Genomic DNA, 18,983 nt, shown 5'->3' on the forward strand with positions numbered 1-18,983 from the left:
CACTTTGCATCTCGGTGCCTGTATTGTACCAGAGTCCCTACCCTGTTGTGAAGGCTTTGAGAATGACAACAAGAGCAGGAAGCGCACAGAGCTGGCTAGATTGCAGTAATTATAAATCAGTTCAATACAGCAAAAGGCACAGGACATGGATTGTACACAATAGATCTCCTATACATACTTAATCTTAGAAACTGCCTGAGCGCAGGTAACGCTCAACAACAATCCAAGCTGACCTTAAACTCCACTATCCACATCTTACTCATTTTTGGTCCCATGACACTAGTTTAAAAAAAACACAAGAAAATACAAACACGGTATTGACATACTGTTAATGTTTTTTTTTATTAAGTAAATGCAAAGTTCCTTGCAGTATGCATTAAAATGGAAACCGCCAAGGTTGATCAATTCCACACCAAGGAGCATATAGCAGAGGCTGTTTGGGTTGTTGGAGTTTAGCAGCAGCGATACAAACACAGAAACCCCTTGAGCACATCAACCGTCTGTCCCATCACACTGTATGGATGGATGGAGTCACAGTCGTAATGAGTGACACAGTGCTGGTAGGTAGACAGAGCTTTTTTTTTTTTTTTTTAAAGAGGACAGAGGTACAGTACATCATGCATTCAGCTGGTGCTGTGGTTTTTCCCGTGCCTAAAGGATATCAGGGAGACCACTGTAGTCCTTGTTTGTTTTATTATGGGTTCTTTTTTTTACCAAGCAGAAGAGACATAACAATAATAATAATTAAATCATCAAAATACATTCTTAGAAAAAGTTAGTTCAAATAGTTTTGTTTTGTTTTTGTCTTAGTATATATGCTATATTTATATATTTTTGTTTTGTTTGTTTGTGTTTGTTTGTTGTTGTTGCACGTTTTACAGAGTTTTGGCAGCCCTCATTTCTAATCCCCCAAAACCTGCTTAAAGAAATGAATGTGGAAGAAGAAAACATTCAGCAAGAGGAACAATTAAACAGGTTTGCCTATTTATCCCCAAACAAAAACAAAAAAGTTCCCCCATTAAAAACGTACTCTATATGCGCCAATAAGTAGCAGAGAGATAGAACACAGAAAGCCATTACGTTTCAATCATGCTGGTGGCCATTTTAGTTTGGAAACAAAGGAAGTACTTAAGGAATAAAAGAAAATCCACAGGTTACTGCGGAGTTGGTTGCCACTTGGAAATGTTATCACAAAACGTCAATGACATGTTTAGAATAGAAACAGCAGCCCTGCAAAGGCATGGCCTTCAAATGATGCTCAGTGAAAAGTGGGAAACGAAGTAAAAACAGTGCTTTGACACGAGCTTGCGCCCAAAACCCATCAGCAATAAACATATAATTTTAATTAAGATATCATACTTAACCTTATTTAATAATTAAGTAAACTCAACATAGTTGAATTGTAATGACAACAATCAAACGCAATGACCTGTATGATCTATTTCTTGATCTTGAGAATGCAATCAGAATTGTTTGGGTTTGCAGAGGGCATACATGCTGTAGCATTCAAGGTTGGTGTGTGTGCGGGTGGGGGGGGGCAGAAGGAAGGTTCATTTAATTCTCAACAAAGACAAAGAGCATGCGAGGGTATTAAGTGGATGGTTACAGCGAATGGAGAATGCATGCAGACAAATACATTTTGTTTTTCGCAAAAAGTACTTTAGTATTTTGTCGTGGTTATCACACAGCATTCATGGACGCATGCACGCACACACACAGCGCTTGATAGACCTTCAGACAGGTGTCAGGTCTCAGTGAGGATGGAGGAGAGGGGGAGCTGTGGCAGCATCACAAGTCATCTGAGCAGGCAGTTGGAGGTGGTGGCAGAGAGAAAGAGGGATAGAGTTACTGAGTGAAAGACCGAGAGATGGACAGACAGACAAGAAGGAACGATAAAACCATAAAGCAACACTCATCTACTCGTGCACTGATGTCAACATGAGATTTCTGCTGTTTGAGATTTCTTCTATTCGAGATTTCTGCCTCGTGAGATTTACGCCACTGCCCTAAATCCAGATCTGATAAGACAGACACTGCAGGGTTCCTTTACATGGATAGTTACATACAGATAGCCATGTATGAAACTCTGGTTACATGGAAGGTTATAATGGTGGTAAAAATGGAGATCGCACGGATATGGTAATGGTTGGTCAAGGAGAACCAGCAAAGTATAGCAACCCAACACCCAACCTCTTGATCAATTTGAAATCATGAATCCGTTCCTTCCTCTTTCCCCATTGTAAATACTATGCAAATTACTTTCAAGCCATTAGACAGCACCCCAATACCTCAGCATTTGGTCTTAGCGAATAAATAGGATAGGAAGGCAGTCAGATATGTACCATGGACTTTTCCTTTGATAATACTGTATACCATTTATAAGATGCAGAGCCCTCTAGATTATACGTAGTTGTTTTTGTGTGTAATATACTTAAATATTGGTTATGAGAATGTATACAAGAGATACATACACATGCATAGGCTTTCCCATGGCATGACATTTCAAACATTTCAATGGCTTTCATCCACATCTATATGCAGTTACTGTTGTGAAACCAGACCACAAAATGGTGAGACAACTTATATTCTGACAGGCAGGCGGAGAGACAGACAGGCAGGAAACAGAGAAAGCTGATAAGAGGAGCAGATGCATTTTAATGGACTTTCAAGGAGAGTCTGAACACTATTGTAGTTTTGGATGACCGTGTGGCCGGAAGGTTGAGGTTATAGGTTAACCAAATCCAGTTCATAGTTATTCACTGCTCTCCGAGCATAGCCTGTCTGTATCTAGTTCTCTCTCTCTTGCATTCTCTCCATCCCTTTCTCTCTCGCCCACACTCTTACAAAACCTTTAAAAAAAAAAAAAAAAAAAAAAAACTGGAATCTCAGTTATGAACAATACACACCAAAGCAGGCTAGACCAGCTCTGACTGACATGGGTTTGGCCTTGTATACACTGAAATGCACCAGAGTCAGTTGGTTGGGAATGGAACATAAACTGATTCGCCAATCAAAGCATTGTGACCTTGTTTCCAGGTACCACAAGTAGTCCTGCAAATATAAAAGTTTAGCAAAAGGTTTTGACTAACATTAAATAGCTAACAAACAGTATGATATATTTATGAACTAATATTTCTCATCTTGCTCATGCATCAACAAAGTGGCAGGTATAATACTGGGTGCACATTATGACGCATAATGAAATCAGAAAGTAATCAATTTAACAAAACATCAATGTTCTTGTAAAATAAAATATTTCAAACGTTACGACAGACTAAGTGCAGAGCCTGACTGACCATGACGAAGCAGAACTGGTATAAAAGAGAACAAAAACAAACCCAAAGATATTCTTTACAGTACAAAACTTGGCACAGTATTATCGACCAGCTGTAGTGTCACTCATTTCCCTGCTCCACTGTGCATACGGCCCTTCCAATTGGTCCACATCAGAAAGATCCGGAAGCCCCACTTATGGTTCTACGAGCAGAACACCCTGACAGAAACAGAGAGAGAGGGCAAGCGAGAGAGAGGTTACAGGCATTACTCATCCAGCTCACTTAGTAACAAGGGTTTTTTGATCACAACACTGAGAAATTCAAGTGACATTTCACACAGAACCACTGTGGCTGGCCAATACAAGCCGCCATACGTTATTTTGCAGCTTTTTAATGAGGCATTGTGCAAGTCAGCCTTAATTCTCCACTCCTCTTATGACAAGTGTATATGAATAAAAAAAGGAGGCTCTTATCTTTAAAAGCACAAACGCAGATTGAGTGGAGAACATAACAGAGCCCCTCGCTAACACTGCAATCCGGTTAGTTGAGTTGGAGCCCTTTTCAACTGATTTCTATGGTTACCCGTTCTGCATTTTGAAAACGGTCATAAATCAAACCAGAGGCTGTATCTCCAGTGTATCTACAGCTTTGCAGGTCCCTCCTACAAGTATGGCACAAACATGCAAAGACATCAAAGACGTCTTGGCGACAATTGGTCACCGTGAAAGAACTAGAAGGGAACAGAATGGAAGCTGTGGGGGGGAAACTCTAGACTCACTCGTCAGAGTCCTTTTTGCTTTCCTCGATGTAGGCGATGGATTCTGAACGCAGTCGGTTGGTGACCTCATAGGTACGCAGCGTGACACCGAATATGTCCTCGTGATAACGGTTCTCGTCCTGCGAGGAGAGATGATAAGATTTGTGAGATAAGATGGGCACAGAATGATACAATAGGCACAGAATGATACAATAGACAAAGTGAGGTTAGATGGGCACAGGAAGATACCATTGATTCAGTGTGGTGAGCTGTGGACAGATAGAAAAGACAGATACAGTGATGTGTCACTACACTGTCACTGTACAGTACAGCATTGCCTTCAAAAAATGTTTCAATCGCCAAGGCTTGGATTAAAGCTTTCATTAGTTGATCAATAAATTGGACATTTTATGTTGCAGGCAGCGCTTTCAAAATGTGTTTGATTATATACCCCCTCTGCTTAGTCAAAAGTGATCTAGCCATTTTGCTCATGTGACCCTTCGATTTCAATATTTTACGTACAGTATGGTTGTCTGGTGGTTTAAAATTGCTTATTAAAATCTTTGAAAGTTGTGTTTTTGGTTTCCCTTTCTTTGAGTCATTAAATGTAAGAGCCCTCCTTTCAGTTCTCTTTTGAATCCCACTGAACAAAATTCTGAATGCGTCGGTCACATTCTGAAAATCATCCACAAGTAGGTATTAAGGAGTGCAGTCATCTCAAAAAGTGAACCTTCCAAGGTCTAAATCTAAATTGCTTGACTTAGTTACTTTGTATGTTTTGTCCGTCAGGTTGGTTCGTTTGTTAACAGTGTACAATATAGTGAAGCATATTGTCCCTACTCGGAGTTTGCTGATGTAGAACCCAGCGTCCTCCAGTGTCATGTTTCCCTGCAATTTGATGATCTGCTGGACGGTCTTGAGGACATCCCCGGCCATACCCACGTCCCCACACACATAGATGTGTCCTCCCTCCTCCCTCAGACACTGGTACACAGTCTCTGACAGCTTCTCACGAAGCACATCCTGCACATATTTCTGTGTCAGAGACATAGGGGAAGAAAGAGATCGAATGAGAGAGATTTAATAAAATCATATAGAGAGATTTAATAGAATCACATAGAGATTAACAGGGAGAGAAAGATACAGGCTCATAGACAGTTGAAGGCAATGAACAGATTGTAGTGATTGTGCGTTGGGGTTGAGGATAGTTGTGCATAAAATGGTGCTCCATGTGAGGAGTGAAGGGGAAACAAAAGGGATACACAATTCATAAATCCACATGCACGCATACATCTCCCACATGACCTCTGTCTGTGTTGCTGTGTCTTTACTGTCAGAGACACATTTTCGTGTTTAACCCTCAGGTGCATTTTTGTCCCTGATGAAATCTAATTAGCATAATCAAAACATCCCCATAAAAATCTGTTTAAGCTAAAGATGTGTTTTTTGGATGGGCTGTGCTCAATCCGACACATCCTCCAATGGCGGCCTTCCACATCTGTGGTGGAATGTGGTCAAGCTACAGTGGTGTTTCACAAACCAGGAGACATCCCGAAAAGAAAAAAAACAAAAAAAAACAAAATCGGTCTTCTCATGTATGTCGCGTCCGAACAACAAACTAATATGACCACTGTGAAAAGATAACACTTACAAACACATACGCGTCAGTGATTTTGTTCTACGACCCCCACAAGCGTCACGGGACTCGTCTGACGTCGGTACCGCCGATCTGCAAACTTATGTCTGTAGTGTTCGAACAGTTTGGGCTAAACACTAATATGGGAATTATTTCAGCAATTATTTGTATTTCATTTTTGAGGGGATACCTAAAATGGGTCCTAAAATTCAAAATCAGATAGCTAAACGATCCTTGGTATGACCATCTTACAACAATTCCATACGTTAGTCCATTTAAAGTCTACTAGGCTAACTAAATCTTTAATGTTAACAGTACCTTTGGTCTACCAGGCTCTCTGGAGTAGGCTGTGTAGAGCTCTTTGAACACCTCCTTGTTCTTAGCCTGGATAGTCTCCTCCTTGTAGATGTGGTCTATCTGGGACTGCCGGCACCCAAATACCAGGATCATAGGGCAGGATTTGATCCCTACGGTAACAAACACATTACTTTGTAAGTTCAGATCCAAACTTAATCTTTCACTGAACTACAATGTTGGAGTCATCTAGACTAGTGTTTATGTATGTGTTCAAGCTCTGTAAAGTTGAATAAACACAAGTGATACTGGCAGCAGTGTGTGGGTTTTCCTTTTCTTTTAAGTCCTTATCAAATCATTTCCACACATGCGTATACAAGTAAGATCAGGTGAGTAAGTGCTTTTCCTATTCTAAAATATAAACAAACCATCGCGTTCATAATCGAAAAGCTTCTGTTCCCAGAAGCTTCTGAAGGGGGCGATCCCAGTGCCTGGACCAACAAGGATACACGGAGCTCTGTGGTCCTTTGGCAATCGGAATGTAGGAGCACTACAATCAAAGTAATTTCCCCATCCAATTACAATTGAAGACATAACATTAAAAAAATACATTTACAAAATGATTGTAGAAAACAATTTCAGCTACGAATCAGGCCATTTTTAATAGCCCTAGCATCAAAGCGTTTTTCCTCAATGATTGTATTATACACACACAGAGTCAATGTTGTATATGAATCATATACGGTGCCATCATATATTATGAATACACCATATGACAATGTTGACATTTGTTACAGTTCAAGATATTCTCCAAACCATCACAATCATAGAATTACAAGTATTCCATTCAACGAGTAAAACCCATCATGCAGCAATATCACACACACACACACACACGAAGCAACGTTTTATACCCTCTAACAAAGCAGGGGACCATTTCTTCTGCCTCTATTCTGTTGAGCCATGATGAACACACTCCATGGTGGATAGGGCCCTCTCCATCTGAAAGAGAGGCAATTGCCCATCAGCCACTTTACTTGCGTACCACCTCCTCTCCACTACGCACCACGCAAACGAACACTGAAGTAGAGTACACATAATGCAGTTCCCTGGGCTAAAAGGGTGTTTGTCTCCAGTGTAGGCAAATGGCTAATTAAACCATCACTCTCAGCATCACGCACATCACTATCACACAATGCATCTCGGAGAAAGAGAAACAGCTAGAAAGACGCTTGTCGCCCAGCTGTTTGTGTTTAATAACTGTCGGTTGAGGTAAATTGGTGCCGATTTAATAAAGTCACGTCGAAGCATGAGAAATAATCTTTGTGGTTACTTACAATGTATGTAGTATAATAGCATGCACAAATACAAACATATAAACAGAAACCAACTAACCCAAAGCCAGTAAAGCATATGCCCAAATATAGAGATCTTAGACGTTATTGTCCAGTCAACCCAGTTACAGTGCGTTCGGAAAGTATTCAGACCCCTTGACTTTTTCCAAATTTTGTTACAGCCTTATTCAAAATTGTATTAAATCATTTCCCCCCTTCAATCTACACACAATACCCCATAATGACAAAGCAAAGACAGTTTAAGAAATGTTTGCTAATTTATAATAAAATCTAATTAAAATATCACATTTACATAAGTATTCAGACCCTTTACTCAGTACTTTGTGGAAGTACCTTAGGCAGCAATTACAGCCTTGAGTCATCTTGGGTATAACGCTACAAGCTTGGCACACCTGCATTTGGGGAGTTTCTCCCATTTTTCTCTGAAGATCCTCTCAGGCTCTGTCAGGTTGGATGGGGGGCGTCTCTGCACAGCTATTTTCAGGTCTCTCCAGAGATGTTCGATCAGGTTCAAGTCCGGGCTATGGCTGGGCCCCTCAAGGACATTCAGAGACTTGTCCCAAAGCCACTCCTGAATTCTTGACAGTGTGCTTAGGGTCACTGTCCTGTTGGAAGGTGAACCTTTATGGCAGTCTGAGGTCCTGAGCGCTCTGCAGCAGGTTTTCATCAAGGATCTCTCTGTACTTTGCTCCGTTTGTCTTTCCCTCGATCCCGACTAGTCTCCCAGTCCCTGCCGCTGAAAAACATCCCCACAGCATGATGCTGCCACCACCATACTTCATCATAGGGACGGTGCCAGGTTTCCTCCAGACGTGGCTTGGCATTTAGGCCAAAGAGTTCAATCTTGGTTTCATCAGACCAGAGAATATTGTTTCTCATGATCTGAGAATCCTTTAGGTGCCTCTTGGCAAACTCCAAGCAGGATGTCATGTGCCTATTACTGAGGAGTGGCTTCCGTCTGGCCACTCTACCATAAATGTCTGATTGGTGGAGTACTGCTGAGATGGCTGTTCTTCTGGAAGATTCTCCCATCTACACAGAGGAACTGTGTTCAGACTGTGGGACCTTATATAGACAGGTGTGTGCCTTTCCAAATCATATCCAATGAAATGAATTTACCACAGGTGGACTCCAATCAAGTTGTAGAAACACCTCAAGGATGAACAATGGAAACAGGATGCACCTGAGCTCAATTTCAAAACTCATAGCAAAGTGTCTGAATCCCAATATAAATCAGGGATTTCTGTTTTAATACATTTGCAAACATGTTTTCGCTTTGTCATTATGGGGTATTGTGTGTAGGTTGCTGAGGATAAAAAAAAAAAAAGTTATATATATTTTTTTATAGCCTTATTCTAAAATGGATTTAAAAAAAATGTATCTTCATAAATCTATACACAATACCCCATCTACACACAATTCATTCTACACCTCTAAGCCAAGCCTAGTAGTCAGCCCTTACCCCTGGTTTTGTATGACACCACGGCCACGGTGAGGTGTATCTCCCCAGGGTGGACGTCCGGTGAGGAGCTAATGGAGTAGTATCTGGGCTGGAGCAAAGGCAGCTGGGTCAGCAGCAGGGTGGATGGCATCTGAATGGAGGGGAACTCCTCCAAAACCTCCACCATAGTTGGGTTGTTGTACCACTTCCATTCCTCATACTCCTGCAAGCCCTGGAGAGGAAAGAGGGGAGGAGGTATGTTTGTCTTGTACATTCAAAATACCCTAATGTAAGGAGCCAGGCAAAAAAAAATATGTATTGCTTCAGAGAAAATGAGTTATTATGGCTGTTTCTCCAACTAGAGGTATTCCAGTTAGGTATTCCAGACATATTCCAGTTAGATGCGACACTCACAACAAGCTAATCTAATGCCTCTCCTGATGTGATTAAATGATGTATTATAGACTTTACATATTTTTGGGCTTTCCGGCTTTAGTCATATAAACTTAGCCTGACTACCTTGTGTAACCCACAGACACTGGGGGCCATGCAGCTCTGGAGTTGAACAGACAAAGAAATAGCAAGGACAGCCAGTAGCTAAAGATCCCACTGTGGCTTGTTGTTGTTTTTTATTCCTCCTCCCTTCAAATTCTATTCTCTTTTTTTGTTTTTTAAGAATGAGTTGAACCGTGAAGAGTGAGTCACTTACTCGCCTGGCCAATGTAACGTTTTTAACACAATGGACGTGCTTTTTCTTCTTCTGTGGGAGTCACTGTATGGGAAGAGAATAGGCCTGTGGTTTACCAGGCGTGGGGCTTAAATTCCAGTGTCTGAGCCAGCCAAAACTCACCTACTCTAAAGGTTATTTTCAACAAGAGCAAAGTCTATGGCATCCCATTAATGATTTAAAAAATAACCCTGGGTTAAACTTTTGGATTTTTAAAACAGAAAAATAAACATTGTAAAGTCCAATAAATATCGAGAGGAAACATATTATTGTAAGGAAAAACGTCACAATTGTAAACAAAAACAAATCCAGGAATTGCAAGCAAAAAATAGGAAACAGGATTTGTTTTCAATTGAATATATGTGTCATTTACAACAATCTGCTTTGCTTTGTTTGCAACTTTTCCTCACCTACATTTGCCTTTCTCAGGTCTTTTCTTCGACTCAGATTTCTACGGTTACAATACTTTTTTCCTACGCTTTCATTTTTGAACCAATGTTCACGTGGGGGTGTGGTTTAGAAGGTGGCCGAACAAAAAACTGTTACTATTGGTCAATACATTTGGAGTGACAGTTCAAAGACCACACCCACAGTCTGAACTAAGACCAGAGATGGTAAAGAAAGCCTTAATCTCTCCATTATCTCTGCTCAGAATTCAAACAAACCTACCAAGCCCTGCTGGATAGCCAGCAGCAACAGCCTGGCACATTTCCCCCTTTCATCATTGGCTAAAAATTGTAAAAGTTAGTTATGTTTATTTTCATGGGCGAGGGAGAAAAGTTGTAATATCGGTCACCATCACATGCCTATTATTAGCTAACGTTACATACTGCCCACGGAAGGCATGACAAGCCGGTGCGAATGACCAGTGCACCTTGTATCAAGGTGCTTCCCAACGTGAGTTGCTTCCCACTGGGCAGCTGTATCTCATGTCGCCAGCAGTAGATAACGTGGCCAAGCAGCCTACACAATAAATAATTTGTAATATTGGTAGTAAACACCTGGATGTCACCGGGATTTAGTCTACTGCGCAATGGGGAGAGAAGCCAGGGTCGGTAGTTTTCCTAACACTGAATTACTTCATATAAACTGTACTGAACTACACAGTTAAAACCCTTCATTACCTTACTGAGAGTCTCCAACTTCTTCCTCTGCTTGTCATTGGTGGCGAGGGAGGCAAACTGCTGCAGCAGGACAGGACTGGGGGGTGTGGTGATGTCCAGGAAGTACTGGAAGGCCTGGTAGATGGTGCAGGGGGGAATCCGGGGCTCCTCTAGCCAGTTACTGATCACACCTTCAGAAGGACAAAAATAAACAGGCAAAGAAAAACGCCAGAAGAGATGCATCAAAACTTTGATAGTACAGTATTAGCCATTTTTTTGTGTGTATTACGTTACCCTAAGAGGATTGGAGGATTGCATCTGGTATCAAACTCAGCTTTATTCAATTAATTCAAGTCCCATTGAGGTTAGAAGACCTCTTTTCCCAAAGGTGTCCAGGCCAAGGTCATGTTTTTGTCTGCAAGGGCATTGCTGGCTAAGATTATGAAACTAGGACCCAGTAGACTACTAACCCAGGGCTGTGTTCCTCTCCTCTAGGAACTCCACCTTGACGATCTGATTGACAGGTGGGGCATCCTCTAGCTTCTCTATAAGGGCCGTAACCAGGTCCTCATGGTTGCCAGGGAAGATGCCCAGATGGTCGCCGGGCTGGTACGTCAGGCTGTCCTCGTTATTTGTGTGAAGTCGAACAAATATGGTGGAGCGACTGCTAGGGGATTCAGAACAGTGGTTACAGTTTGTAACTATTGTACAGTTTGGAGTTCTACAGTAACAATTTGCGTATGAAGTACAATTTGCTACAACTGATTGAGACTAAGAAGTCCTATTTCAAAATGTTCTCCAGTCTAGTCTACAGTATTGTAACAAAATCCACCCACTTGGATGTGGAACTTTGTAGGTTTTCGCTCTGTAAGATCTTGGCTCCATAGACCTTCTTCTTGTGGATGCTGTAGAGTGCTGTTGGAGGACACATTCACAATATGAAGCATCCATAATATGACATTGGAAGCCTTAAAGGGTTTATGGAGGCTACATTAGACCTAAAAAGTTAGGTTTTGTTTACAAAGTCCTCATTGAAACAGTGTTTAACTTGTGTTGTATTTTGTTTACCTTGTGTTAGTGCAGGGGCCTCAGCTGTGTAGGTGAGGCGGAATTTGCTCTTCTTCCAGCTTCGATCATTACTGATCAACGAATCATGTGCCTTCTCGATGTTCACGTCTCCAATGCAGAACACATCACAGGCAGCCTTCAGACAGACAACCATAGGCGCTTGTAAGGACAAGTAATCATAGCTGTGTATAGTCCATTATGAAGACCTTTACCATTAGTGTATGTGTGTGTGTACGTGTGTGTACAGTATACACACAGTACCAGTGAAAGATTGGACACACCTACTCATTCAAGGGTTTTTCTTTGTTTTTACAATGTTCTTCATTGTAGAATGATAGTGAAGACATCAAAACTTTGAAATAACACATATGGAATCCTTTAGTAAACAATAAAGTGTTAACCAAATCCAAATATATCTTATATTTGAGATTCTTCAAATAGCCACCTTTGCATTGATGACAGCTTTGCACACACTTTGCACACTGGCATTCTCTCAACCAGCATCATGAGGTAGTCACCTTGAATGCATTTCAATTAACAGGTGTGCCTTGTTAAAAGTTAATTTGTGGAGTTTCTTTCCTTCTTAATGAGTTTACAGCTGCAAGTCTCTTGGGGTATGTCTCTATAAATTGGCACATCTAGCCACTGGGATTTTTGCCCATTCTTCAAGGGAAAACTGCTCCAGCTCCAGCTCCTTCAAGTTGGATGGGTTCCACTGGTGTACAGCAATCTTTAAGTCACACCACAGATTCTCAATTGGATTGAGGTCTGGGCTTTGACTAGGCCATTCCAAGACATGTAAATGTTTCCCCTTAAACTACTCAAGTGTTGCTTTAGCAGTATGCTTAGGGTCATTGTCCTGCTGGTGAACGTCCGTCCCAGTCTCAAAAATATGGAAGACTGAAACAAGTTTCCCCTCAAGAATTTCCCTGTATTTAGCGCCATCAATCATTCCTTCAATTCTGACCAGTTTCCCAGTCCCTGCAGATGAAAACATCCACACAGCATGATGCTGCCACCACCATGCTTCACTGTGTGGATGGTGTTCTCAGGGTGATGAAGTGTTGGGTTTGTGCCAGACATAGCGTTTTCCTTGAAGGCCAAAAATCTACATTTTAGTCTCATCTGACCCGTCTTCCATATGTTTGGGGAGTCTCCCACATGCCTTTTGGCGAACGCCAAACATGTTTGCTTATTTTTTTCTGGCCACTCTTCCATAAAGCTAAGCACTGTGGAGTGTACGGCTTAAAGTGGACAGATGTGGACAGCACGCATCCAACCCGGAAGCCAGCCGCACCAATGTGTCGGAGGAAACACCTGGCAACCTTGGTTAGCGCGCACTGCACCCGGCCCGCCACGGGAGTCGCTGGTGCGCGATGAGACAGGGACATCCCTACCGGCCAAGCCCTCCCTAACCCAGACGACACTAGGCCAATTGTACGTCTCCCCACGGACCTCCCGGCCGGTTACGACAGAGCCTGGGCGCGAACCCAGAGTCTCTGGTGGCACAGCTGGCGCTGCAGTACAGCGCCCTTAACCACTGCGCACCCGGGAGGCCCCTCTCCAAATTTTTTATAACCCAACCCTGATATGTACTTCTCCACAACTTTGTCCCTGACCTGTTTGGAGAGCTCCTTAGTGTTCATGGTGCCACTTGCTTGGTGGTGCCCCTTGCTTAGTGGTGTTGCAGACTCTGGGGCCTTTTGGAACAGGTGTGTATATATACTGAGATGTAACACTTAAATAAAGTCCACCTGTGTGCAATCTAACTAATTATGTGACCTCTGAAGGTAATTGGTTGCACCAGATCTTATTTAGATCTTTTAAGGTTTTTATTTTTTAGAATTTTTTGAAATAAGTTCTTTTTTTCATTTCACTTCACCAATTTGGACCATTTTGTGTATGTCCATCACATGAAATCCAAATAAAAATCTATTTAAATTACAGGCTTTAAAGAAACAAAATAGGAAAAATGAATATTTTTGCAAGGCACTGTACCCCTGCTGCAGAGGATAAGTTCAGTAGAGTTACCAGCCTCAGAAATTGCAGCCCAAATAAATGCTTCACAGAGTTCAAGTAACAGACACATCTCAACATCGACTGTTCAGAGGAGAGCATGCGAATCAGGCCTTCATGGTTGAATTGCTGCAAAGAAAACAATACTAAAGGACACCAATAATAAGAAGAGACTTTCTTGGGCCAAGAAATATGAGCAATGGACATTAGACCGGTGTAAATTTGCCCTTTGGTCTGGAGTCCAAATTTGAGATTTTTGGTTCCAACCGCCGTGTCTTTGTGAGACAAGGTGTGGGTGAACGGATGATCTCCGCATTTGTATTTCACACTGTAAAGCATGGAGGAGGTGGTGTTATGGTGTGGAGGTATTTGCTGGTAGCACTGTCAGTGATTTATTTACAATTCAAGGCACACTTAACCAGCATGGCTACCACAGCATTCTGCAGCGATACACCATCCCATCTGGTTTGGGCTTAGTGGGACTATCATTTGTTTTTCAACAGGACAATGACCCAACACACCTCCAGGTTGTGTAAGGGCTATTTTACCAAGAAGGAGAGTGACCTGGCCTCCACAATCACCTGGTTTGGGATGAGTTGGACCACAGAGTGAAGGAAAAGCAGCCAAAAAGTGCTCAGCATATGTGGGAACTCCTTCAAGACTGTTGAAAAATAATTTCAGGTTTGAAATGCAGGTTTGAAATGCATTCCAGGTGACTACCTCATGATGCTGGTTAAGAGAATGCCAAGTGTGTGCAAAGCTGTTATCAAGGCAAAATATATTTTGATTTGTTTAATACCTTTTTGGTTACTACAAGATTCCATATGTGTTATTCCCATAGTTTTGATGTCTTCACTATTATTCTACAATGTAGAAAATAGTACCAATAAAGAAAAACCCTTAAATGAGTAGATGTGTCCAAACTTTTGACTGGTATTATAAACATTCATGCATGTGCATTACATTCATGCATGTGCATTACATTCATGCATGTGTGAGCGTTATATGCCCCATAAGGAATCGCCCAGTCACCCCACCTTGAAAACCTTCTTGGCCCAGTTTCTGAAGGACTCTTCCTGGCCACACAGCTCATCTCCCTCCCCCATGCGTAGGATGCGCTCCCCCCCCAGCTCCTCGAGCAGCGTGTCCACAGCGTGGGCAAAAGCACAGAAGTGTGGGTAGGCTCTTGAGCCAAGGCCAAACACTGAGAACCTGGAGAGAGAGAAAGAACAGAAAGAAAGAACGAGTGAGAACGAGAGAGAAAACGACAAGTACACAGGCATGCAAAGACACACTGATTTGATTCAGACAACCATACATCACCATCATCTGGCATCAACTGCATCATCAAGCTCAGTTTAGGAGCCTGATATTGCTGATCTACAGAGGGAGTCATACTCTATGGCTATGACAATGTCATCCTGTCTTATGTTTTGTTATGTGTTAAATGTGTAACCAAAGTATATATGCCTAGTGAGCTAGGTCTACTGTGTAGTCTAGGAATGCTATGTTTATGTTGGCAAAGTTTTTGAACCATTTAATTAAAAGGACCACAATGGAAATGTGTTTTTTCAAACGTTTGTGTGTCATCTTTGATGATTTTAAATGCGTGGTTGTATTGTGTTTGAAATTGTCAAATCACTATCCATCTACATACAAGGGAATTGATCAAAATAGCTTTCTTCCTTCCTCAGTATTCACAGAACTCTATACAGACAGGCAGTATAAAGGGATGTTTGTGTGTTATCTTGAACCAGGTCTGTGTTCGGAAACACAGAGGTGGAGATGGTAAAAGGAGACATTCCCATCACCGTACACCCATCAAAAGACATCAGGTTTAAGAAGACATGTCCTGGGGGTTCTCCTCAGACAGAGGGGCTTGTCTCCCTGTCATATCAGTCCAAACACCTTGGCTATCACCTGTACTCACATGTCTGGATGTTTTGTTAACCTATTAAACTCTGCTCATGCAAAAAATATATATTTATGCCTAGATTCAAGCAGAATTTGCTTTAAGACGCACTGGCCAACATCGCCATAGCTGATGTTTTGGCAGTGTTGGAGGTGTAATTATTGGTGAGTGGCTGCTTGTGTGTCACAAACCACTCCCTTCCCTATTATAGGATTTGATAGCTCTAACGCAGTTCCAACTAACGCAGTCCCACCTCCGATGCCAAAACAACCACTATGTAGGTGTCACCTAGTGCGGATCTGATAGAATCTAGCCCTTCCATCCAATCAGATTTTGTTTGACATAATCTTGGGCTTGCTTACTGTACCTGACGTTGGCGAGGGGTCCGGTGCTTTCAAAGTTGACCCTGGGCTCAGGTTCATCACTGGAGGATTTGCGGGTGTCTGAGTAGGAGGACACGCTGTTGAAACGCACCTTGTAACTCCTGAGAGAGGCAGATACAGGGACAACAAGTACACTCGCAGTATAGAATAGTACTTTATTAGTCCATTGCAGAGACTCTTCTGCTCTCCACCCAACCCCAGGCAAAAAACAAACACCCATTTTTGGAGGAGCACAGGGTCAGTCGCAGTGCAGCACCCCTGGAGCTATTTTAGGGGTTAATGGTCTTACTCAAGGGCACAAGTACACAAAAAAATATCTATTGCAGTTAAGTGATGAGAAGTAAAGCTGTGAATCTGTATGAGGATGTCTCAGGATTACTGCAGCCATGATTACATCCCAATTGGCACCCTATTCCCTATATAGTGCACTACCCACTATGGGCCCTGGTCAAAAGTAGTGTACTATATAGGGAATGGGGTGCCATTTGGGACGCATACCATAAAAACCCATGCTCTGTTTGAATGGGCACTCACTTTCGGTCCTCTGTGTTAGATGTTGGATGTCTCATCTCCATCAAGGCAGCTCCGAATTTCTATACACAAACACACTCAGTCAATCGTTTGCAGGTTTACCTTATGTAAACGTAACCAAAATACAGATGGTATATACTGTAGTTGTGTGAATTAAACACACACACACACACAGTACTGGTCAATCATACCTCTCCATTTTCAGGTGGATCTCCATTACCAAAGGTGCTGGTCACCGCCAACACAAGTGTTTCATGCTCCAGGTCCACCATGTCGTACTCATCCATTGACATTACCTATAGTAGTGGAGCGTGTCAATCAAGATGTCATCATTGTGATGTGAACCAGAGCCATTTTGAAATAAAACAAAATAGAAAACGCATTTAAAATTTCCCACAAACAAAAAATCGGCAGATATTCAAGACAGAAAAATACTCAGTTTTACCAAAATACCACAGAGACACTAAGGACAAAACCAAATTTCAAGTTACACATTTTAAGATACCAGGAAGTAACTTCTCTTCAACCTTTCCCTCCTCTGTCAAAGACCACATAAACATTCCACAAGGTCATGTGCCCAGGACCTGAGGCCATAGAGCACTAGTATCTAACGAACACTACTTGCATTAACAAGGTGATAATGTGCCGCAATACAATTAACAACCAGGCATCAGACTCGCCATCTGACTCTAGCAGCCTTCATGCCTACGGGCCATCATGCCGAGAGAACGAGAGGAAACAGGGGATGGACAAGACGACAGGGAGGAAGAGAGGAAATGCACAACCCAGCCCAGTCATTCATCCGCTCTGCATCTGCCTGTCTGACTCAAGTACAAGAAGATCCTTTCCTCTCGTATGATTGATTACATTAACAAATAGGAAGACGAAACAGAAGATGTGATGTCCTGGAGGGAAACACTAGATGATTGAGAACCGCAGAGCTGTGTGTTTTTATTGTGATTTTTTTTTTCCAAACACATTTACACAGCCCGCAGTGTTTTATGATCTTATCTTAAACTACAGCTCAACGCTTGGCTGGGTTGATTCCGTCGCTGTGTCCCCTGGCGCTTTGCTGCATGAGAGGGAATGGGAAAGTGACAAAAGACACATTTCCGTGTAACTTCGCCTTCTTGGTGTGAAAACTGTCTCCTCGCTTTTTTTTCAAATCTGCAGGCCTCAGCTTTGTCATTCAAGAAAGTCCACAAAAAAAAGACATGACACAAACTCAGTCAAATTGTGTGGTTTACCTTTGCCTTAAAAAGGCATGCTTCAAAATCTCAAAGGAGTTAAGGGGGATGTTTTGAAGTAGGCTTTTTTTATGTTCTATTCAAGATCACAAATAGACATGACACATCAACTCAAATTGAACTTGTGTGGTAGCTATCTAAAAAATGTAAAAAAGTTACCTTTGCATCAAAGGCATGCTTGAAAATCTCACATAAGGTTTTTGCATAGTCTTGAGACTTTCCGGTCTCGGTGGCGAATAGTATCGTAGCTTTGACTCTCTTAGCCATGGCCTGGCCCATTAGCTTGGCTGAAAACTTCACAGCCCTGCACACACAGAGACAATACATTTATAATTCACAACATAATAAAATGGCTATAAATAAACACTTTAAAATGGTTCATTCATGAAAGGTTTGATATCATGTAACCAGAAATAAAAAACGGAAGTTAAATCATAGGCACCAGTGATCAAGGGCAAAACAGACCCCCCCCCCCCCCCCCAAAGTCTTCTAAACTCAGATGCCTACTGTAGCTTACTAGCTTACTTCCGTGCTCGTGTGGTTCGCTCGAGCAGACAGGCAGTGCTGCATGTCATGACTAAACAGCGGATGGCAATCATAGCTCGTCGTATCCTCGGGGCAATTCCAATAATAACTCAGAACCCACCCAACGCACGAAAGAACGGAAAAAGCTAAACGCTTATATTTCACCATCGTTCTGATTACTCCCTTTGGGGTTGATTGAGTGAATTACACCATTGAGTAGATCAGCTTCCTCTCCTCCCTGTGTCTGTACCACTACCTCGTCTCATCCCATCCCATTCAACGAGTGGCAAAAAAAGGAGCATAAGAGCAAATGGAGGATAAACAGACATAAAGGTGACCAGCTGACCGCCCTATAATATAATTGTACCCTTCAACCGAAGAACCATAAATCTCTGTTTTGGAAAAAATTTATATTTCTAGTTGTGTAGTGAATAATCCAGAGTCTTGATATGACAAAGACTATAAATAGACAACATGTACAATACATTTCCATGACTGTCTAGAACTCTGGACATTACAGTGGAGCTAATAAGACACAAAATCACTAACATACTATATTTAGTCATAGTTCTTAGTCCCAAATGGAGGACTAGGAAACAAGTGGGCACTTCAGTCTAAAAAGCAAGCAGGACTGCACAGGCGACCTCTGACCCCAATCTAGGTGAAGCATAATGTTGTCCTAAGGCGTAATGAAAAGACTCTCTCTCTTTACT

The 18,983-nt window shown here is 42.0% G+C and overlaps 1 protein-coding gene across 6 annotated transcripts in view; it reads right to left on the reverse strand.

Annotated features, from left to right (window-relative positions):
• Positions 1–326: 326 nt before the first annotated feature.
• Positions 327–18,983, reverse strand: part of nos1 (nitric oxide synthase 1 (neuronal)) — a 63,511-nt gene continuing 44,854 nt past the window's right edge. The window contains exons 14-29 of one of the 6 annotated variants that reach the window (XM_036980173.2): positions 17,905–18,049; positions 16,690–16,794; positions 16,502–16,560; positions 15,952–16,068; positions 14,710–14,884; positions 11,657–11,792; positions 11,425–11,503; positions 11,059–11,252; positions 10,610–10,779; positions 8,780–8,990; positions 6,877–6,964; positions 6,391–6,512; positions 5,987–6,135; positions 4,873–5,067; positions 4,054–4,172; positions 327–3,493 (exon numbers count right to left, since the gene is read on the reverse strand). In XM_036980173.2, the coding sequence (XP_036836068.2) occupies positions 3,478–3,493; positions 4,054–4,172; positions 4,873–5,067; positions 5,987–6,135; positions 6,391–6,512; positions 6,877–6,964; positions 8,780–8,990; positions 10,610–10,779; positions 11,059–11,252; positions 11,425–11,503; positions 11,657–11,792; positions 14,710–14,884; positions 15,952–16,068; positions 16,502–16,560; positions 16,690–16,794; positions 17,905–18,049 (2,080 nt within the window). In that variant the 3' untranslated portion in view covers positions 327–3,477. Of the gene's footprint in view, positions 3,494–4,049; positions 4,173–4,872; positions 5,068–5,986; positions 6,136–6,390; positions 6,513–6,876; positions 6,965–8,779; positions 8,991–10,609; positions 10,780–11,058; positions 11,256–11,424; positions 11,504–11,656; positions 11,793–14,709; positions 14,885–15,951; positions 16,069–16,501; positions 16,561–16,689; positions 16,795–17,904; positions 18,050–18,983 lie in introns of those variants that run through there. The other 5 variants (XM_036980172.2, XM_090237979.1, XM_090237978.1 and 2 more) reach the window with 5 other exon arrangements.

This window comes from Oncorhynchus mykiss, chromosome 6 (genome assembly GCF_057628025.1).
Source record: "Oncorhynchus mykiss isolate SJ-2025 chromosome 6, ASM5762802v1, whole genome shotgun sequence".
NCBI classification, from domain to species: Eukaryota; Metazoa; Chordata; class Actinopteri; order Salmoniformes; family Salmonidae; genus Oncorhynchus; species Oncorhynchus mykiss.